Below are 23,928 nucleotides of genomic sequence, written 5' to 3'. Positions count from 1 at the left end.
TTGCCATTTAGTCCATTATTTCAATGAAAAATAAACTCATATGCCAGTTTAAAAGCATGGATGTTTTTATTTATTAATTTTTTTAAGTTCTAAAGAACTTTAGCGAAATATACATACAAAACTGGCAAATAGATCATTTGAACTGAAGCCAACAATTAATAAATCTTACTGGTTTTCTGACTTGGAAATTATTGTTACTCCAAGATCCAAATTCCTACTTAACATGTAGGTAGAAGGAAGATGCTCAAACTAGTCCAGCTTTAGATGTTTTGGGGCTAAACTCCACATTAAACTGTTATTTGTTTCATATTTTCCTTTTAAACAGTGTAATACTAAAATTTACTCCGATTACCACTAATCGTAACCCAGGTTCCACCAGTAGTATTTATATTGGAGAACAAATGGCTTCAGATCTTGTAGTTGGAATAGACACATTTGTCAACCAGATTACAAGTTAATTTATAAAAGCATTTATCATATTATAGTCACTACAGACATTAATTTATAAAAAACAACCATGGAAACAATATTAGAAATCCTGCAAGTTAAATTGCGTCATTTGATTTTTGACATAAAAAGGTATTAATTTCAAGAGAGTAGAACAATTTTATTCTGACACGTTTCAGTATACAGTTTGTGATGTTTTTCTTTAATAAAAGTATCCTGAATGATTTCACAGCATTTCAAACTTGGTTGCAGTTTGTGAGGAAATGACTTGTCAAGGTGTGTCGCTAAATGCTCAGTGAGTAACATTAGCAGCTTAGGGCAGAACAGTCCCAGGCTGTAAATTCCACACTCTGAGTCACTGACCTACGGCAGTGGTCTCTGTTACACAGTCTGTGACAACACTGATTTTGTAAATAAGAAGTCAAAAGCCAGAAATAAAAGATAGTTCTCACCACATACTGTAAAGTATAATTTTAAAATAAAATAAGCACGTACATAACTAAAACAAGTGAAAAAGAAAACAAAATGAAATGGACCAAAATAAGCACATAAAATTAAAAAAGAAAAAAAATATATCGTTTTTAGAAAATGAGTAAAATACATTCAAAACTACTGCGCTCTGGCACTGCGCGGGTTAAAAGTTTCTCACATTTGATTGGTTGAAGGGGCGGGACTTCCGGGAGAGCAGGTTGGACATAAAGTGACAGACTTCACCTCCAGAAATTAAGAAGAAAAACCCGACGGACGACGCGTTACAAGTAATAAAACAGTAAGAAACCAGCATAAGATTAAGAGTCTTTGAATAGCATCGGCGTGACGTGGGGTAAACTGCTGTTTTCGTTTCATAATCAGCCCCACGGCGCGGTAATGTTTTAACGCTGGAAACAGCTAGCCGGCCAACAGTCCTGCGTGTACTTTACGAGGCTGCGTTTAGGGGCGGCTCGTAATTTCATGGTTTAGGACGTATTCATACACCATCATTAAAACTGAGCATCTCCGGTATTTATTTACTTTTTCAGAACACACGACCTGTTAAGTCCAGGTAATTAGTCACATTTAACTGATATTAGACGTCAGTTTAGCCATAAAGGACTCATGGTTTCAAGTCATTGTTCCTCCACATAGGAAACATACAGAGTTCAGTTTTAGGTAAATGAGAGTGATGTAGCAGGCAGGAAGATACTTCTGATTTATTTGCCGGTAGAAAGACAAACAGATCAATTCAGTTTACTCAAAATGCAGTAAAGTATGTAGACAACGATACCCGGTGATGTTATGATATATGGTTCATTAAAATAGGAATGAAAAAAAAAGATATACAATAATAAATTATATTACATTCTGGATACGTTTTATGTAGATTTACAAAACTGCGCCATAAACTTTTTAATAATAAACTACTTTTTAGTTTACAGGAAAGCCAGTCACAGATTCACCGGATAAAAATAAAAAAAGTTAACTGGATCTAATTTGTAATTACTTGAATATTTTATGCTGAGCTTTAATATACCATTCATATCTGTATTTGTGTTTTTAGACTTTCTGAACTGAAGTTCTGAGTTTGGTTAGGTGACTCCCTTTTTGTTGAACGGTACATTTTTACAAGTGCTTCTAAGCATCTAAAGACCTGAGGAAAAGGCCCAATACCATCTCACGTTAAAACTGTTTTGTGTTTATGCCCATCGGCAGCTGAGTCTACGTCCAGGCCTGTACTTGTCTCTGGAATATGGGATTAAATGGAAAATCTCAAACTTCTCAAAGGGAAGGGTTTGGCCATAAACCATAAATCCATAAACATGTTGTTGTTAAGCAACAGTGGTGATCATCCTGTGGTTAACATTGGATGGGAAAGAGTGTTAACTTAAAAGATAACGTTTAAGTTCAACGGAAAACTGTATTAAGTTAAACAAAATAATGATGCACATAAAACTACTTAAAGTACCACTAAGACATCTCTACTCCAATGTGTTTAAACCCCACAACTTTATTCTCTTGTTTGATTTATTTTTTCAATCTTCTACCTTTCATGTCTTTGTGTCTTTTCTGAACATTAATGTTTAAAACCACGACTGCATCCGGTGTCTGTTTTTTTTTTTTTTTTTTTTATGCCTCAGGCTGGGGATGATTTTCAGACATGGACGACATAAACCTTCATTATCGCTTTCTGAACTGGAGGAGACGAATTCGAGAAATTCGTGATGTGCGAGCAGTGCGTTACCGGGATCGGTGGAGGAATATGTTCAGAGATGGCGACATGCTCAGGTAATAGTGACGGACAAGCTGAAAGTGAGAAAGCCGCATGCTCTCAGCTGAAGTAATAACTCTGTCTTGTTCCTGATGAATCTGTAGGTACCATGGGGATTCAGATGAGGTCGGCTGTTTTGTGTCAGGCAGACCTTTGTCAAAAAAGAGGCGCTATTTTGAAGTAAGAGCTGATGGTTCCTTCTTATTCTATTCTTCTTTTCACACAGGAGCTCATATTTTCTCTGGTACTTGTTGTATGACAGGATGCATGTTTCTATTAATGTGAAAGCAGCAGCTTTAGTGTTACTCACCATGTGATACACAGTCTTGGGGAAATAAAAGTACACCCTCCTTCAGTCTTAAGAGTTTTACTCAGCTGTTGCATGGTACAATTCATTGAGAGTTTACCAGGTTCTTGCCTCGGGTGTACAAAGAAATACAAGCTATGCCAGACTGTCATTATTTATCATAGATGAACCCAAAATTAGTCAACACCTTTTAGCAAGAATGAGTCGAAGTAGTTGCTGTTGGCATGCCTATCAGTCTCTGACATCTTTATAGAGGAATTTTGACCCACTATTTATTACAACATCACTTCATGTTGTCCATGTACTACTCTTAAAGTCCTGCCATTGCGGTTTAGTCAGGTTGAGAGCTCTGCTTTATTAATTCATCGCAACAGCTTGAGTTTCTCCTATTCAGCCATTCACTGTGGATTTACTGCTGTGTTTGGGTTCATTGTCTTGTTCCAGGATGCTGGAACAGATTGACTCTAGAATAGTTTGCTATAAAGAAGTTCATGACGGACTCGATGACTCCAAAGGGTGTGCTGGTTCCATAGCTGCAGAATGAGCCTGAATCATCAACCCTGCACCACAGTTCATGGCAGCTGATGAGATGTTTGTGTTGATATGCTGTTTGGTTTTCTCAAAACAAGTCTTAAAGGCAGAGTATTGTGTAAAACGGACTTTTTTGAGCTTTATGTTGTGATATGATGTCTTTCCCTCATCTAAGTCAGACCTGGAGTTTTGCTTTGATTATTTCATTCATCTTTGAGAAATACTTTATTCTCCCATGGCAAACATCCGGGGGTGCCTTGCTCCCACTAAGTGCCGCCTATTTTCACAAAAACAGTTTCTAATGAGAATTATTGTTGTGATGACGCACTGAAAGCGGGGACAGAGGCTCAATTTTAAGGCGTCAAATTGCAAAATCAATTTTTTTTTAAAGTCATGTTGGAAAAAACAGCATTTTTCTAACAACTGAAGGTAACATAGTTACTTAATTGTGCTGTAAAATGGCACAATGTGCCTGGAAAAGACATGCCTTTTTAAAGAAGGCTGACTCTGTTCTGGAGCTGATTGTGTAAAGAAAGATGAATCAACTCAGGAAGTTTTCTTGAGTCAGAGGGTTCTTCCTACCTGCTGCAGGAGATCCTTCCTACTCACATCTATAAATATTTAAAATAAAATGAATATTACTACTATATTTTTGAATTGAATTAACTAAATATTAGTTGTAAATATTCATATATTTAAGCCAAATTATGTAATTTTAATCCTGTGTAAGTTGGGTAAAAACCTCAGTAAACTCAAAATTTTGCCTCTATTTCTTGTTTTGAAAACTCTGCATCATAAATCCACAATGGAAAAAGAACGGTTCAGCTGCATCATTAAAAGCACCAAAATGATGACATTGATATTTGTGGTGAATGTGGGAAAACTTCTGAGCAGAACTGTATTTCCTGCTGCAGAGGAAACATTCAAAATAAATGTGTAAAACCACTCAGTAGTTCTTCTTTACAAGTAGAAATGTAGTAGGCTCATTACTCAGATAGCTGTAATTATTTGGTCATTTAAACTTTTGTCAAAGGAACTCTGTATGTCTATAAATCCACATTGCAAAACTTTTTGTGGTGTTGAATTTGCACTAAAAGACCCTAAACTATGCCGGCTTGCTCTGAAGAATGTCAAACTTTAATTATGTTATCGATCGGCTCAAATTCTAACACTTAACTAACATTCAGAAAATCCCAACTAATCTGTTTTCTAACAGATTATTAAAAATTCGGTCCTTACAGTTGCAGCACCGAGGCATAAAGATAAGCTTGGGCTGTAATTTTTGACCTTTGGGCGCTTATGACTCAGTTATCTTTGGCCGTCACTGTGGTTTCTGAGCGTTTGCTCATTTCTTTGTGATCTAGATACTGTACATGACAAGCATCCGAGGACAGTGAGTGTTTCTGAGTTCGGCATGCTCTAACTTGCCTTACAGTTACATCCTGGCTGGTTTAATGTGCGGTGAAGTTTTCACCCCCGAAACTTACTGGCGGCTCATTCTTCTGACTCAGCTGTTAAGGAAGAGAAAGAAAACCGTAGATATGTGGCAGTAAGTGAAACGTTTACCGATTGGAGATCTGATTGGAGATGTGGGGGTTTCTCTGGTGGTTACAGGGAATCGCAGGATTATTTCTTTTTATGCCCATTGAACCAGCGGTGAAATGAGGTCATGGGAAACCATTTGAAAGTTTCCTCTTCCTTGTCTCTGTGGATTGTGCTATAAATGTGCCCCATCAGGCGCCCTGAAGCTGATGTCATGTGGTCACTGTGTAGTTATGAACGCTTGACTTAGAAATGTAATCAAGCAAAAACAGAACAAACTCATAGCAAAATAAAATCTAATCGATTTTGTCATTGAAAACTAGAGGCAGTAAATCTCCTCTCGGCTTCTCGTTTTCTAATATTCCCGTGTTTGTCCCAACATACCAGACATAAACATGCATTCCCACCCAGAGGGCTTCTTTGGCTCTTGGCATGTGTTTATCTTGCAATAATGAAGTCCTTGTTCTTTCCAGGTGACTGTCAATGATACAGGAGTGAGGGGGATGATTGCTGTCGGTTTGGTGCCTCAGTCCCACAAGCTGGACCATCAGCCTGGCTGGCTCCCAAACTCTGTAGCTTTTCATGCAGATGATGGCAAGTAGGTCATGATGATTTGTTTTAATCTTTACTGTGAATTGTAAGGTTGCAGGTTAGTTCATCTCTGGCTCAGTTCAAGCCTCGCTAACGCTTCCACATTTTGTGAAACTACAATTAGAAATTTCTCTGTATTTCGTTGGGATTTTAAGTGATGGACTAATGTTGATTCTTTTGTGTTTTGTTTTTTTTTTTACATAAGAATCTCAAGTGTGGTGTGATTTGTATCTCTGCTCCCTTCAACCTAATACCCCTAAATAAAATCCAGTCCAACCTTTTGAAGTGCTACTAATTCATTCTTTACATTAGCATTTCTATTAGCATTGCCTTTGTAATTTGATCTCAGTTTCCAGCCAGTCTGGGAAGTAGTATACAGTATATTTTAAAGCAGTGTTAGGCTATAAAATAATATTCCAACAGCTGAACATCGCTTAGAGCTTTGTTTGATCTATTTAAAATGGAAAGAGTATGGCACAACTGCAAACTTACCAAGATAATCCCCTCTTCTTTTCCTCCTCAGTCATCCATTAGTTGATGCTGTTTTTTTGATAAATCCAAATAAAAATACATTATAGTTTGCTTTTTTAATGTAACAAGTTGAAGAGATATTAATTCTGTTTCAAGTCGCTGCATGTTATTTCAGCACTTCTTATATTTTTTACTCAATTCTCTTCAAAGTGTTGTATGTGTCTTGTATTTAGATGATGATAAGCCTTGGCATGGCAAATAACCCGTCACATTTCATATATTAACATGTCCTATGTCTCTTCCCTGCAGGCTCTATAATGGCAGCACAGTTGGACAGCAGTTCGGTGCCAAATGCTGCAGAGGTGACAAAATTGGTTGTGGAATATCGTTTGACTCCGATGACGGACAGATAACAGTGTATTTTACCAAGAATGGTGAAGAAGTAAGTATCCTGTTTTTCACATACAAACCCTACCAGATGTGTCTCTAAACATTTTCCGGGTCTCCAAACGTTTGCTCAGATCGGCAGTGTTGAGATCCCAGCGTCTCCTGAAGATCTCTACCCTGCAGTGGGGATGCACTCGCTGGGGGAAGAAGTGGTTTTGGACCTGAATGCTGAATGGAGGATGGAGGAGGATGATGGACAGATGATAGTTGATAGTCATGAAGAGGACTGGAGCCGTCTCCATGACGTCAAAGTGACGGGCACGGTAAGTCATTCAGAGGGTTTGTCAGTCCTGAGGGAAATGTGCAAAAATTTCTTTGCGTGAGTCACTTCAGGCAGCGTCAGCTGTGATTAGCATCTAAAAGTTGGACGTTTAAAAACTACGAGATGGAATTAGATGAAGATGAGGTGCAAAGGCCTCCTCTTCAGGCCTCAATGTGAGAAAATCTGCATTTCGATGGGGCTGCGGTTCTTCTTCATTTTGTCCATGAGAGTTTTTTGTGAGTACTGATGGCACCTTTACTGAAAAGAAAAAAGCAGTATGAAAAATTGTCTGAATAAATATTGTAAGTGCTGTGTTAAATGGGTAAAGTTAATCAAATATGCCCGTTCTCTAGCTTTAGCAAAGAAAACCTCACACCTAAAAACACTTACCAAGTCTCCCTCTGAATATTTTGGCAGGTTTTTTTTTCCCCAAAAACCCCAAACTACTTCAAAAATGTAACAAAAAACAAAACGGAACGTTCTGTGCCTTGCAAAAGTAGCTATTATTCTTGAACTTTTCCACATTTTGTCACATTACTTCTGCAATCGTCCATGTATTAAGATTTAATCCGTTAGACCAACACAGGGTAGCATTTTATGAAGTGAAAGGAAAATTATGCAAAGTTTTATTTTTAGTTTTTACAAATAAAAATCTGAAAACTTTGATCTACATTCTATTTAGTCCTTTAGCTGAGCTCATTATCAGCTCAAGCTCAGTCAGATTTGATAGAGGGATTGTCTGTGAACAGCAGTTTTTATGGCTTGCTGCAGATTCGGTCAGATTTTGGTCTAGACTTTGACCAGGTTGTTCTAATACATCAATATGCTGGAATCTAAACCACCCCATTGATTTATGTTGAGGGTTGTTGTCTCTGGAAAATGAGGCTCTGCTCCAGTCTTAAGTCGTTTTCTTTTAATGACAGGTTTTCTTCCTGTATTCAGCACTATCCACCTTCCCAGAAGAGAACGAGTCTCTACCAAATGATAGTGCCTGCACCATGTTTCACTATGAGGATGGTCTCTTTAGGGTGACGGATTTCCTCCGTGAAGAGTGTTTGTATTTTGGCCAGAAAGTTGAGTTTTGGTCTCATCTAATCAGAGCACCTTCTTCCACAGGTTTGCTCTGCCCCCTACATGGCTTGTGTTGAATTTAAAACATTGACTTCTTGAAAATTTTATTTATACTATGGCTTTTTTTTCTTAATTTTTCCATAAAGCCCAGATTTGTGGAGTGCACAACTAGTACAGTAGGTGTCCTTTCAGCTCATTGTTTTCACCTGAGGTGTTTATTTCCGCAGCTTCCTCAGGAAGCTGCAGATCTCTTACCTGCTTCTCAGAATAATGTCGTCCTTGTTGAGTTTTGCAACCTAAATGTGATTTAAACTTGTCCTCAACCTTTTCCATGAAGGATCTGCTGTGTTGTTTGGGTTTTGTGAAGCTGTAACAGTTTAGATCAGGGGTGCCCAAAGTCGGTCCTCGAGGGCTGGCATCCTGCACGTTTTAGTTCTCTTCCTCGTGGTGGTAGTAACCTTTTCAGCATGTCAGTGTTCTTCTAGGCCTTCTAACGAGCCATCATTTGATCCAGGTGCGTTAAACCAGGGAGAGAACTAAAACATGCAGGATGCCGACCCTCAAGGACCGACTTTGGGCACCCCTGGTTTAGATTATTAGTCATGTTTAGGTTCCCAATTCTGCTCCACTTTGTGTTGGTCTGTCACACAAAATCCCAAGAAAGTCAAATTATATGAATAATATTGTCAGTCACTGTAGCTATAAATAGAAGTAAGAGTGGCAGAGATGCAACATATGACACGAAAATGGCTCATCCTGAGTCATTTTGTCTCCGCTTGCTCTGTGCAGCATCCAGCTTGCGCCATCTAGACGCTGCAGCACACAGGCAGCACTCTGTTTATTCTGAGTTTGCAGCTCATTTAGGAAGCAAATCAGCCTCTACATCAGCTAAATGTCCCTGATCCAATGGACTGAGCAGTCTATACACCTTGAGTAAACAGATCACATCAGTGTTACAGAGTTGCTTAAGCTTCCCTTGTATATAGTTGTGATAGCTGTTAAATATATTGTACTGTGAGCTTTAAATTTCAATAGTTATCTACACAAAGTGTATCTGTTTCTATTCTTCCATCAAACCTTTCTCCTTTGAATGGGAGCAGACCATAGCTGTCTAATGTAGTTAAATCACAGATTAGACCAAGAAGTGCAAATCATGCAGCCATAATTACTGGACAGTCAATTCATAATGTGTGTAGATACTAAATTAATGTCGATGTTTATAAAGCTAGAACCTGTTGTGGTTCAGATTTATTGAGATATAATAAAGCTACACAAATGATTTATGTATCTGACCTGGTGACCCAAACTGACTGTGTTTAAAGTAATCTAGATTACTGTTCATTTTTCACTTTGTCTGATGAATATTAATTCTGGAAGTTGAGAACTGCAGTATTTTATATAATACCACTCATTCTTTGTATCACTGGCTTTATCGTGTGATCTCTCATTTTCCACGCATGTGTCTTGTTGCTGCTCTGGAGTTCAGAGTGGAGAAGGGACAAAAGCAGTGGAAACTGGGGTTCTCTGTAATGACTGCTGTCTGCCTGGGAATAGCACGGCGGAGCTGGATTCAGTGTAAATTTGGGGCTACTTTTATAGGAAAACTGTAGTCGGGAGAGAGCAAATGGATGAAGGGTGTGAGCACCTCGTACACAAGTGTAATTGATGGCGCTTAAACCCTCCTCTTGGCTCTGGTTGTTTCTGATGCGCCACTATATTTGTGCAGATGGTATTGGGAGTAGGAAGTTTTTTTTCTTACAGGTTATCTCATATTTTATTGTCAGGACAGTGATAGTTCAAACAAATATGTAAAGAGAGATATTTTTACAAAAGTTACCTTTAACATAATAAAATAAAAATAGTGCTAGTTAACCGGCTAGTTGCTAGTCCCAGTGCTAGTTGGGCTATTTTTTATTTATTTATTTCATACTGAAGCTTGAATAGAACAACTTTTAATTATAAAACTTAACATGAAGGCTCTTATTTGACTGTGCTGCCAGCCTCATGCTGGGAATTTTATCATTCACTGTACAAACTATCATGTATAAACAATCTGCTGAACAAACTCTGCTTGCTCAGCATGATGAATAAACCATCGACGTTGTTTTATCTCGGAGCCAGAGCGGCGTGTCTTTAGTTCAGCTGCAACAGAAAGTGATGGTTTGGCTGTGAACTGCGCCTACACGCTGTGCACATCCATCTCTCCTGGGATTTGTAACCCGGCTTGTCCCGACACATTCAGCAGCTTTCGATGTTGAGTCTAGTAGTGACAGCCTGACAAACTAAAGCAGCAGACGTGAGCTTTCGTGTTACAGGTGGCGCACCACAAGCTCCCTCCATTGATGACCCAAACGCACTCACATGTGTCAGGAAATGTTCATACTTATATTCCACCGCTGCATTAACAGTGCTCCGCACCTGAGAGGTGTTTAGAACTATTTGGCAATAGTTTATGAGATCAGATTTGTTTTACTGTGAAATTAATCTCACTAATCAAAAGACATTATCTTAGTTTTTTCTGCATTATATTCTATTTAGACGGCTTTAAATGATCTTTTATCTCCCATTTCCACAAATAAAAACTGCCGTCATCCTGTTTCAAAAAACTGCAGGTTTACACAAGCAGGCAAACTTATGGCAAACTTAAGGTGCCTGCAAACCTTCAGCTAATGCAGTCATTAAATTACCTTTTAAAGCTTTACAGTTTCTTTATGATTTGTATGATTTACAGAGGAAACGAAAGATGACTTTAGCTCCAGCTGGTCAGAAGTGGGACATAAACTACATCATTTTTTGAGAGTAAGATTAGTTTGGGTCTATTAAGGTTTCATTGAAATAGTTCTTTTTTTCAGAGTGGACTGATAATAGGAAATCAAACTTAAATGAATTTCAGAAAAAGAGTGCATTTTAAATTCACAGTGAACTTCTAATATAATTTCACAGGTTGAATGTTCCCAGCCTTTCATTTCAGTAAACTAGTTTATATCCTCTGCAGTTTATATTTTCTCTTAACTTTAAACCCCCATAGTAACAAAACAAAAACAATATTTAAACCATTTTACAGGGTTTTGAGGAGTTTACATTTAAATACATTAAACCCTGCAATGATTGTGCAAATGTTTAATTATAAGAATCATTGATTTCTGCTATTATTGTCTCCAATGAGAGGGAAAAAGAAAGAGACACTCTGATCAAAGCCTTTTCAAAATATTTTGACTGCTACATTTTTGTCAAATACAGGTATAAGTGTTCACAGCTGCCCAAAGTGGTTGATTAATACCTAATGTTTAATAACAGAGCAGACATGCCGCTGCTGCAGCTGGAGCATGTGTGTGTAGTTATCCTTACTACGAGACAGATCTATGGATTTTAATAACCGTAGAAACCTTAGAAATTATTTTAAATCAGCTCCAGATTTAAGCAGCCACGAAACTGTCATAAATTATGTCTTTTGAGTGCCGACTGATCCCAACTAAAGCCCTACTTTTTCTCAGAGTAGGGAGAAAAGGTACTCTGCTGGACTCTACTGGGAGTTGAGCCCAGTAGAGTATGATTAAAATCAACTTTACTTATACAGTACAGACCAAAAGTTTGGACACACCTTTTAATTCAATGAGTTTCCTTTATTTTCATGACTATTGACATTGTAGATTCACACTGAAGGCATCAAAACTATGAATAACACATGTGGAAATATGCACTAAACAAAAAAGTGTAAAACAACTGAAAATACCCCTTATATTCTAGTTTCTTCAAAGTAACAACCTTTTGCTGTGATTACTGCTTTGCATACACTCTGCATTTTCTTGATGAGCTTCAAGAGGTAGTCACCTGAAATGGTTTTCACTTCATAGGTCAACCTGCCCTGTCAGGTTAATAAGTGGGATTTCTTGCCTTATAAATAGTCATGAAAATAAAGAAAACCATTGAATTAGAAAGGTGTGTCCAAACTTTTGGTCTGTACTGTAAATAACTTCTGTCACAGCCTTTCTAGTTGAAAAAGACATTGAAGTTAGCATCTGATTCAAAGCCTCAAATCCGCCATTTAAATGAGAAACAACTTTTAATGACAACTACAAATCGCACACCTACTTCAGTTACAGAGGACAAACCCCAGATGCTAGCTAGCATTAGTTCAATTTAGCCTAAATAAAAACACTTTAAAGGTTATAGGTAACGTTAATTATAACTAAAGAAAATATGAAATTATTTATGAAAATAAAGAAAACCCATTGAATTAGAAGGTGTGTCCAAACTTTTGGTCTGTACTGTACATTTTTCACACATTTTCACAGAGATTAGTGCTGCATTGGTGGGATTTCACAGTTTTCATCCCCGTTGCAGGGGGCAGAGATGCCCAGATCATAGCAGCACTCCTACACGAGGAGAAGCAATTCAGAGTCAGGGGATCTAATTAATATAAATGGCCTGGTATCATGTAAATGCACACAAAAAATGGCCTAGTTAGATTAAAAAGGTTTTGGAAAGTTAATTAATGGATAAAGAAGCAGTCAGCATCCTATTGGTGAGGCACAGTTACTGGTCGCACAGCACTTTGAATTTAACTAACCGGGCGTGCCGTGATGGCGTAGCGGTTGGCGCGACCCGTATTTGGAGGCCGTGAGTCCTCGACGCGGCCGTCGCGGGTTCGACTCTCGGACCCGACGACATTTGCCGCATGTCTTCCCCCCTCTCCTTCCCCATTTCCTGTCAGTCTACTGTCATGTAAGGGACACTAGAGCCCACAAAAAGACCCCCTAGAGGGGTAAAAAAAAAAAAAAAGAATTTAACTAACCAAATTTCTTGTCTCTAATTTCACAGTTTAGGACAGATGATTGATACTTTTGCCAAACTAGGTGTTCCAACAGCACAATGATCCTAAACACAAGCTTCTGGAACAGCTTTAACGAATCCCCAACATCAAACTGACCAATTGCATAATTAGGTTTTAAAAGCTTAAAAAAACGACTACTGTGTACGGTGTTGGTAGCATCATGCTGTGTGTTCGGTTTGCTGCTTTCAAAACCGTAGCATCACACCAGGTGGGGGTTTCAAACCAATCAAAACTGGTTTCCATACAGATAAACAGTTTAACACTAAAGGGTTAGTTTGAACTTACTGTGACATTATCATCTATAATAGCTCTCCTATCTGGAGAATTGAGTTCATTCTCATAAGCTGCTGGAAGCTAACTAGCTGGACTTACTGTATGTACTCTGTATCAATCTGGCTCACCAGGTAAATGGACTCCGCCTGAATAATTATCAAACGGCTATAAAATCTATTTGCCGCTGCTGCACAACTGAGGCAGAAAGCCAATAGATCTGGCAGGTTGATGCAGCCGGATGACTCAAACCATGAAGCTTAGAAACACGGAGGTAGTTCAGCTGGAAGAGCTCCAGATGTGCCTGACTGTTTACATTTGAATAAAACATAGAGCTGATATGAATGTTTTCATTTTGATTGCTAAGGTCAGCTAAAGCAGGAAGTGCATGTCTGACTAGCTGCTAGTTTTCACTTCTGTTCAGAGTTTATTTCATTTCCAACAAGTTCAGGAGAATATAATATCTTCTCCTGAACTTCTCCTTTCTACTGCATATAAGGGAACCATTTCGCTTAAATTCAGAGGAAAAGGAAGCAGAGCATCTATTTCTAACAGTAAAGTCAGTTGCTTTGGATAGAAGACTGAAACGAACAAAGTTGTCTCTCTAAAATTACTTAAAGGGGCAGCGTTACGTAAAATTGACTTTTTTTACGCTTTACATGATGCTTTATTCTCATCAAAAATATACTTGGAGTGTTGTCTTAAGTCTTATGCATGTTTGAGAAACCCTTTAATCTCCATGGCAACCATTCAGCTGTGCAAAAAGCCCGTTTGGACTTAGCTCCATCTTTGAGGCGCAGCTCCTCCTCAGAGCTGCAGTTTACAAGTTTCAAAGCTTCCTCTCTTTGACTCCCCCACTCAGCTCCTTCAGACCAGCCTGCAGAAATTAGCAAACACCTGGTGGAACCGAGCATCTGCTGAGTTCATTATATGAGCTACTTCTCAGTGTAATGTTGGTAAAAATGTTGTTAAAGGGTTAATAGAGGAGTGATACTGTGATGACTTCCTGAAGGAGGCTTTTCAGAAAGAGCAGGAGTTTTAAAAAGACAAAGACCTAATTTCAAGGCTTAAAATTACTAAGTAAAATTTCTTTAAAGTTATATTTGATATATAAAGCATTTTAATAACAACTGAAGGTAACACACTTGTTTGATTGTGCTATAAAATGACACTGTCTCTGGAGAATACCTAATACTGCCCTTTAAAAGGCTAATTTTTCTCAAAATTAAATAAAAAATTATATTGATCTCTGTGCAACTTTTTAAAATTATTGATTTGATGTCAACCAGTGATGTTGGGGCCATTTTTCTTCTCGTACCCACAGCTGCTGGAGTACATGGGGAAAGGGAAGGGGATCATGGACGTGGGCCTGGCTCAGGCTCGGCGACCTCTCAACCCTCGCTTCCACTACTACGAGCTGGAGATCACCGATGCTGGAGAGAAGTGTTACATCGCCCTGGGTCTGGCACGCAGGGTGAGAGCCGCTGCCTTACATCAATCCAGAGATTAATTCACTGCACACGCTCTGTGTTTTATTAAATGCTCCTCTTCCTCCTCAAACACCTCGCCATCCGTCTCCCTCGTATGTACTTTTGCTCTCAGTGTTTCCAGTGCAAGTGATGGATGACTGTTAGAGGAAAAGTTAACAACTGAATAAATATTGTCTCATTTCGCCTCCATGTCCGGTTTTCCATCAAAAGTTGTTTCTTCCATTTACGCGCTGATCCAATATGGAGGAATTACAGTTCAATATGGCAAAGAGATAAGATCAGATTATTTTTTTTTTAGAAATATTAATTCCATTTGTAGATAGGAATGAATTTTGGCACATAAAGTCTTACTTAATTCTTCCCCTCATAAAAAGGTAATAAGTGATATGTATTTTGGAAATAAGCCTCGTTGAATGTTTGCCGTCATTCGCCTCAAATGAAATCATTGCGAACATTGAGCCCATCCTGTTTTAATATAAATAAAACGCTGCAGTAATTGCTGAGGGGGCACTTATCATGTTGTTTGTGTGTGTGTGTGTGTGTGTGTGTGTGTATGGATATGGAATGCGATGTTGTTGCATGCTTTCGCTTGCTGCTCTCAACTGTTTGCCTTTAATTGATTGAACATCAGTCATCAGAGTCGCAGCACTGCTTTGCCAGCTGCGATAGCACCCACAGCCCAGGAGATGATGAATTATTGCTGCTGACGCTAAGATTGCCCCGTCTGCGCTGCTCTGACTTACTCTGTGTGGGCTTGTTATACCCTCAAGTCAGACAGGGTAGAGAATAGCGCTCTGTTATTTGGTTGATTATTTTCCTGGAATTGTTTTTCTTGCCGTGTCTGCGGTTAGTTGAGGAATTATAAATCCATCAGAGGGTCATTCCTCACATCTTCTCTTGTAAGGGCATCAGGCTGCTGATGGGAAGCATTACCTCCTGCTGCAAAAATCAAAACATCTTCTTCACTATCATCGTAACCCAAGCTTGACGCTTATTACCTCAGAGGTTAAGTACTCTGGATAAATGAGCAATTGTTTATTGTGGATTCCTTTTCTGTTTCCTTTAGCAAGGGGAAAGTGTCAATGGGTATGTGGTGTTTGTGTTGGTTTACTGCAGTCTTTCCTTCTAGTACTCTCAATTTGCTCTGTTCCCAATTCATGCCCTCCCATTTTTTTCCAAGCCATTATTACCGCCTCTGTTGTCACATTTTCTTAGCTTCTGCCTGTAAACAAATCATTTCATGTACATATTCATGGCAGGGAAAACATTACAGATTTCTTTGGTTTAAATAAATGTTTTCAGCTCATCAAAAAAAAAATTAATTTATCAGATGTTGGGGGTGGAGCAGAAGAGTGTCTCCTCTAGGAAGCTTTGTGGTGACAGAGAAAAGGTTTTGGTATTTGGCTAACTTAGGCTAGGTTCTCACAGCAGACCTATATCTGACTTTTTCATCGCAGTCTGATCAGCCCGGTTCTGATCTTTTTACCCCTCCAAAACAATCCAATCTGTGGTGCCAAATCGTATGCATATCTGATTGTTTTCAAAGCCTCTGCAGTCAGAAGAGTCATGTCACACTTTATCCAACTTGTATGTCATTGATGCGAGACATGCATCATAATTCTGCACCAGAAAAAGCCGGATGCAGTAAGTCCAGGCATAAAAAATGGTCAAAAATTAAAATTACAAACTTATGAAAGAAGCTTTTGTTACTGAAGCGCTTCATATCACAATCCATCCACTACTGGTTCTGACTAAACATCCAAACAGGCTTCTCTTCAGACATTATTGTCGCTGTTAGTTGTGAGTTCTTTTTCTTAATGTTTGTGTTGTTGATTATGTGACAAATGCTGTCAGCTCCTGTTGCTGAATAACTTTAAAATGCCTCTATCAGTTGTTACTTCCATAAACAATGCGCTGCTGTGTGATCTTCAGTGTTCTTCGTCTACGCACTCGAGTCGCTTTAACGTTGTAAACCGTTCACAAAGAAGTCTGTTTTTGCGGTCGCATTATCTGCTGATTGTCCCCCCTTTCCTCTATGTTGATCCATTTTAAATGAAGAAGTTTGTTTCCGAGTATGAACCTCGACTTCAAGAACTAATCAAGAAACCGGACGCAGCTGAGTCGCCTGAACCTCACCAGGCTCTGTTTGTTTTTGCATCGTATGCTGTGCCAAGCCCACTTAACGTCTATTTTGAAATTCCTGCACAAAGAGCTTATTTGTCTTCTTAAGGATTTCATATTGCCACATCCTCCATTGATTTTGGTTCTGTTTCACAATTTGAACTGGTATATGACCGCTGATCAAACCAATCGGATTATCCTTCCTCGTTCTGTCTTTTGTTGTGGTCGTCCCTGCTGCCAGATTTAACCAGTAAAAATTCAAATAATGGTAAGACCAGTAAAACACGTGTAGGATGCCCGGTTCAACCCGAAAAATCCTTCACAGCTTAGAGGCTACATCTGATGGAAGATGATACAGTTCTTCTAATTGACCACTAAGCCATCCTCAAGATTCATGCTGACACGCAAATGGTTTAAGAGCTTAACTTGGTTCATTGAGACACTTTTAATGTTTTCTATAGATTTATTTCTAATTAGGTAATTTGTCTTTTGGTTTGCAGGACTATCCAAAGGACAAACATCCAGGTTGGAACAAAGGCTCCATCGCTTACCATGCAGGTGAATCATCTCTGATCTGTCTGTTCATGTTCTATAGATTCAAGACTTAAGAGCAGTTTCAATAGCACTTGGAAAGAAACTCAATACTTGACACTTCCCACTTCCTGAAAAGTATGAAATCACACAAAAATACTATTACACAAGAGGAGAACAAAAAGTTCTTGGATGCAGAGTTGGGTGTGTTTTGGCGACCGGCTGGATGACAGCACAGGCTGTTGCCTGGATAGCGGCGGGATGGATGTAAACATAACCAAGAGGACATGTGAAAACTAGCTCAGCAGGTTCATTATGACCAGGATGGGGCAGCAGGTCAATCGTCTCTTTTCCAAGCGTCTGATTGATTCCTGTTTATCCAGACTGTTATTCATGCTGGTGAGCGTCTGAAATAGAACGTGGAAGTTGGCTTGGATTCCCAATAACTATTACTTTTTTCACATTTTGTCGCATTACAACCAAAAACTATGACGTATTTCAATAGGATTTTATGTGATAGACACTCAAAGTTGTGCATATTTGCTTTAGTCCAGCTGGGTGTAATTTAATCTCAGGATGAATCCAGCTGTTCCTGAAGGGAACATTGAAGAGCAAACGGCAACAGCGGACGGATCAGAGACGGATCTGCAGCTCAGGCTGTTGACAGCACTATGATGGTGCGTTCCAGTTGCTCTCTGAACTGGGAAATTCTGACTTTCCAGTCCGAAAAATCAACTGGAAAGTCCTCTGCAGTTGGATTTCCAACTGGGAAACTGGGAGCGACTCCGACTCACATCAGCAACAGGAAGACGTGGTGGAAAAGTGTATCTAAAATCTGCGTTACATTTAGCGTCTGCAACTCTAAACTGAACAAACTAAAAGTGGTGAAAAGTAAAGCTTCAAATCACCTTTATGCTACTGGAAACAATGTTTATGGGCATCGCCATGTTGAAATTTCATCTCCCTAAATAGAACGCCGTTAACGCGGGTCTTGCGTCAAACCCAGCTCAGAATTCCCACTTCCTCTACAACTGGAACGCAGCCTTAGTCATCGATCCTTAATGTGCTTAGTGGAGGAGTGGCAGGAAGAAAGCCATTGTTTGAAGGAAACTGAAAGACGTCACAGCAAACATGTGGAAGACATTTCTCTGGTCTGATGGAGAACGTGGATGTTCCCCAGCCCCTCCCGTTTTATATAAACGAGGCTGGTTTTCTAACGACTACAGTTAAAATCTGAGGGTTGAAGATGAATACACCACATGGCTTAAATTTTAATTTGGATTTTGATCAAATTTTTAAGACTATAATTTTTCTTCCATTTTATTTATGCTCTGCGTTTCACATGAAACCCAATTAGGTGATGTTGTTTTAATGTGACAAAATGTGGAAAAGTCAGAGGGGAATTAACATCTCAGCAAAGCTCTGTGTTTCAGGTCATCTTAATATTCATATGATTATAGTATGTGATAAGATTCACTTATTAAAAGACATTTCATCTTTTTTTTTCTTTTGCCTTCAGTTGTGTGAATATCATAATGAGATAATATTTGAAAAAGTGGAACAGAAATTCAACAAATAGCATGTTCAATGCTGGCACTACACAGAAATGTGAAGCAAACAAAAACTTTTTAAAGAAAACAGTCAGAAAATGGACAACATTGTAGATCAGAGTCGGATCTTTGAAGGAAGCATGAAGACGAATGTTGCACGGGGATTATATTGTCTGGCAGATTGAATCTTTTCATTTCAACTAATTGTGTTGCAGGCTGAGGAAATGCCAGGAAGAACATCCAGTTGATACTTTGTAGTTGTTACTAAACCCAGTTTCTCTGAATATAGATGAGCTCAATAAAACAGGATGTTTGAAACAGAAATGTGGATCTGCTGAAAAGTATCTCCATCACAGTGAATCCAGTACTTCTCGTTGTGGATCCTTTAGTTTGAGTTCATCAGTGCTTCGCAGCACAGGGTGATCAGCCTGTGGTAATTATTTCAATAAACAATAATATTGTTGCTTTGAGACGGTTTTCAAATAATATATTGTTAACAGCATAATAATGAAGCTCACCCTCTCAAAACTAAATAAATTTAAATGTTGTAAAGAACACTGAACACTGGAGCTGGAAGATATTTTAAATATTCGAAATAAAACGACAACCAAGAACAATAAATGAAATGGATTAGGAAGTCTCTGTAAACAACATTACTCTTCAAAAATTATTAATCATCAGAATGGAAATGATCAAACTCCTTTTAATTAGTCCTGCAATTAATTGCTTATTGTGACAGGCTTGGCAGTCGATGAAAGATCAGAAAAGGGTCAAGTCAGCTGTCTGTGTAGGAAATTACAAGGCCATAAAACTTTTGTATCAAAAATAATGATCTCTAACGTTAACATGTCATAAAAGCTGGATTTTGGGTTTTAACGTCTTCCTGGTTGGTCGCAGACGACGGGAAGCTGTTCCACGGCAGCGGGGTGGGGGACCCGTTCGGGCCGCGCTGCTTCGAAGGAGACATCATGGGCTGCGGGATCATGTTCCCACGAGACTTCAGCGTGGATGGAGGAGGTGAACGTCCTCACGTCGTCTCTCTTTCCTAACTCTTTGATCGGCTCCCTAACGCTGACGCCGGTCTTTCAGATGACGCAGACGACTTTGACCTGGACGTGGCTTCCAGCGAGGTGCAGAACAACCTGTATGCAAACAACGACGACGAAGAGGAGGACGAGGGGGAAGATTTGGAGGGGAGGAAGGTCATGGTGAGACTCTGTCTGAAGGCAGGAATGTAAAAACTCGTAACTCGGATGCGTTTGGTCGACATTCACCGCTTGTTTTCCTGCTTTTGTGTTGGAACAGGTGTTTTTCACACGGAACGGGAAGGTGGTGGGAAAAAGGGAAGTGGCCTTGCCGCCAAACGGTTTCTATCCCACCATTGGGATGATGAGCACTGGGGAGAAGGTCAGAGTTGAACTCCACCCCCTCAGTGGGTGACAGAAACCAGGAAAATTAGAAACCTTTGGGATGATGAATGATTCCTCCAAATCTTCACTGCACCTTTACGGCGTAAACATCACTTTACATGCTGACAAAACGCGTCTTAAAGATTCATGAAAGTAAGGTCTTTAAGACATCTGTGCCTAAAAGAAACGGCTTTATTATGAAATGATTTTTGTACTGTAAGAAATTGTTGAAGTAGGCTGAGTTTGGAGGGAAAAGTTATTCATTTTGACACATGAGGCTTAATGAAATGCCAAAAAAAAAAAGGTCTTGAATAATGAATGTAAAAGTCCAAGTAAAAGAGACCTCAGTTACCAAACAGATCAGCAAAGGCAGTCCTGGTTAAAATGAGTTACTAGATTATGAAATTATTTGAAAACTGCAAATGTGATTTATTTATTCTACAACGATGAGGCAGAAATGGAAAAGCCCCTGAATTTAAAGGAGGTGTAGTTTCATTTTACCATGACTGTGAGTGTTTGCTCCCACTGTGAGCTCCTGTCGACGGTCCATTACTGACACTCAGTGGTGAGACGGCTCACAGTCCTGTGAGGAAGCAGCAGCGACTCGGTAGAACCAGCTGCTTCACCAGGTTAACGCAGCACGTTTGGAGGAAGCTGTTTCAGGTAACTATGAGGAAATAAAAGTGCAATAATAATTTGTTGAAATCAAAGCTATTTTTATGCTTCTTGTTTGTTACCTTGCAATAAGAGAAAGTGGATCTTAAAGCTTTAAAGAGAGTCCTTATTTAATCTGAACCCAGCTGAAACGTTTAAACTAAATGACGCTTATAGAATGAATCTAAAAAAATTAGGCTATTTATTTGAGGAAATCACATTTTGGTTTTCTCACTGACCAGATGATGGAAACATTTTATGCTTCTAAACTAGACCAAAGTTAAGCAATATTATGAGATCTTTTTTTTTTTTTTTTTTTTTAGAATATACTGAAATGGAAAACAATCAGTAAACAAAACAAAACAAACAGCTTTTACAGGGTTGGATGTTATTTCTGGTTGGTGTTTCCTTTCTTTCACTGCAAAAACACAAAGTCTTACCAAGTAGCCTGAAATATGACAAAAATAACTTTAAAGTAACTTTTCAGAAAGTTAAAGCAGTTTGTTTTACATAAATAATTCTGCAATATTGATCTATAAGTTCTGGTTCCACTTGCAGATTATTTCACTTATAACAGGGGATCAATGTGCTGTTATAAGTGAAATGATCTGCCAGTGGAACTAGGATTTTTTGAGTAATAAGCTCCTATATCTTGCTGAAAAGTTAGCTTTGTCTTGTTTCAATTGTACTAAGGTAATTGGACTAGAAACTAGAGCGAAAATATTTGGCAAGTTTTTGTGTTTCTTCAGTTTTGACTTAGAAATTTATTTTGAAATGTGTTTTTGAGGGTTTCTCTCTGTGGACAGTCATCACAAAAAGTTGTCTTCACTTTTTGTTTTTACTTTAAATGTGTTTTTTTCTGTCTAGAAACCTTTGTGATTCAGGTGAATCTTTATCATCACATTTCATATTCTACCCTTTATTCTCACAGTTAAAAAGTTATTTTTTTTGTAAATTTGAGGGGGAAAATACTAAATTCAGATATACTTTTTTGTTTTTTGTGAAAGACGGGGATTCATTTACATGTACACACATTAAATTAAGTTTGTTTTACTCATTGAACAAGAACTATCAGCAGTAATGTGATTTTTAACTGAGAAAAAAAAAACTTGCACCCAGTCTGACCAACTTAGGTTGAGATTCAGTTAGACGTTTCTTGTTGCTGACAATCTGAGGAACATTTGCCCCAATCTTCACTTTGAGCTCTGAGATATTTGATGGGTATTTGATTTAAAGCAAGTATCCCCCACCTGTCCAAAGATCATGGTTCTCTCAGCTTGTTCCAGTAAAATCTTCATGTTTTTCTTGGAAGCTAACGGGAGCGAGAGCCGCTCTGTACGGCCCTGGTGGATTTTGGAGACTTCGTTCAGCATCTTGCTGTCAGCTTTCAGGGTGAACTTTGTCGGACAGCCAGGCCTGAGAGCTTTGACTGTTTTGAATGTCCTTCACTTGTAGATGATTTTCCATTCGTTAGAATGGCTGATATTAATTTCCTTCAATCCCTCACAGACTCATAAGCTGCTACTGTCTTCTTTCTGAATGGCCTTCAATCTCACTTCAGCAGCTAGGAGCACTTTAAACAAACCGAGGTCTAAACAGGATAAATCTACGTAAAGTGTCGTTGTTCTAATCAGACATGGCTGATATCATAAGCATGTGTGAACTTTAGCTATTTCAAGTGAGAATGGATGTGGAGTTGTCCTAATTTCCAGATTTTTCTTTTAAATTACTTTTTACAGCGTTTCAAATTGTCGTCTTTATTCCTATATGCTGGAAAAACAATCTTTTCCGTGACTGTAAACTAAGGAAAAATACTAAACAGAGACAGATAATTGGAAGATTGAAAAAAAAAAATGGTACTTTATATGTTGATATTTAATTTCATGTGGAAAACTGCAATGAGGAATTTGGTTATTTAACTTTTCCATGTGGAGATTTTAAAAGTTTGTCTTTTTCTCCCCACCGCTTAATCAAAATTTAGATGTAAATGTTAAATTTGTATTTTGAAATTGAAGCCATACTTGTTCTCAGGTATATTTGATAATCAAAATGTGTTCTTAAGTTTCTTCTGATTTTTTTTCTTCTTTTTTTTTTTTTTTTTGTTGATCTGTGACAAATTTGCTTGTTTTTGTTTTTTGCCAAAATTGTTCTACATTTTCTTGTCATCTTTTTTTTTTTTTTTACTTCTTAGCAAAGACAAAGATTCATCCTTCTTTATGCCTGCAGAAAGTTAAAGATCTGTTGAGAAAACGTTCTGACAGCTACCTGTAGATGTTTGGAGGAGTATGTTCTTCAGGTGTCTTTCAGTCGGTAATGACTACATTTAAAGGGCTCACCTGTCTTTTTTCTATCACCAGTACTGTTCTGTCAGAGACAGTTCCCTGTTAAGCTCTACCTTTAAAAGATAAACCTATACATATGTCTTAACATGAGGCCGAATGAGCAGATTGTCCTGCATGAAATGTTGAACCTTTATGAAATAATCTGCCACAGAAAGAGGATTTGTGTTAAAACTCGATCGATGCGGACAGTAAAAGGTTTGAATGAAAGATGCAGCCGAGTCCAGGCTGCTGGATTTCAACCTTTGCTGGAATATTTGATCGAGGCAGAGCAAGTTGTTCTTTTCGTTTTGACGCTGAGTTGCTGCTATTTATGTGCTGAAAATGCTTGGTGTAAAATCACGTCATCCTGTACTGTAGAGGGTGTTTTTCAGTTTGTTTTTATTGTTTACTTTTGATGGTGAGACCGATGAACGGTCTTCAGTGGAATATCTGCAGCATTTTTATCTTTAGTTCAAACAAACACGTCCTTAATTTGTACTTTTTCTCCTTTCACCTCTATTTTTTTTATGTTTAAAGCAATAATGCCAAAAATGTTAATAAATTAATATTTAAACTCACCGCAGTGCCGACTCCGCTTCTCCTTCTGTTGTCACAGCGCTCTCACACTTCAGACACATTTAATGAGTAGCAGCAATAGTACACCACAACATCCCTATTGTACTGTGTTGCATGGGTGTTGGTGTGTGCTAACATTGTAATTTGTTTTGTTTTACATATTTATCTTGCTGTCTGCAAAGCAAATTGCCCTTTGGGAGATGACTGCTAAACTTCCACTTAGAGGAAACACAAATATCTGGAAATATTTTTGACCGC

At 38.5% G+C, this 23,928-nt stretch overlaps 1 protein-coding gene across 2 annotated transcripts; it reads left to right on the top strand.

Moving 5' to 3' along the window:
- The first annotated feature begins 1,093 nt into the window (after positions 1 to 1,093).
- Positions 1,094 to 21,014, top strand: LOC114136206 (SPRY domain-containing protein 3-like). 2 transcript variants are annotated; one of them, XM_028004057.1, is made up of 11 exons: positions 1,094 to 1,216; positions 2,562 to 2,709; positions 2,797 to 2,872; positions 5,546 to 5,670; positions 6,444 to 6,576; positions 6,656 to 6,844; positions 14,343 to 14,492; positions 17,130 to 17,187; positions 19,608 to 19,727; positions 19,800 to 19,918; positions 20,016 to 21,014. In XM_028004057.1, the coding sequence occupies exons 2-11, from the start codon at positions 2,582 to 2,584 to the stop codon at positions 20,148 to 20,150; spliced, it is 1,233 nt and encodes a 410-aa protein (XP_027859858.1). In that variant the 5' UTR covers positions 1,094 to 1,216; positions 2,562 to 2,581; the 3' UTR covers positions 20,151 to 21,014. The 2 variants fall into 2 exon arrangements, with proteins under 2 accessions (XP_027859858.1, XP_027859859.1); XM_028004058.1 differs by having other exon boundaries at positions 1,099 to 1,205.
- The last annotated feature ends 2,914 nt before the right edge of the window (positions 21,015 to 23,928 follow it).

This window comes from Xiphophorus couchianus, chromosome 20, assembly GCF_001444195.1.
Source record: "Xiphophorus couchianus chromosome 20, X_couchianus-1.0, whole genome shotgun sequence".
NCBI lineage: Eukaryota > Metazoa > Chordata > Actinopteri > Cyprinodontiformes > Poeciliidae > Xiphophorus > Xiphophorus couchianus.
Note: the sequence above shows the minus strand (reverse complement) of the source record. Positions and strands in the feature narration are given on the sequence as shown.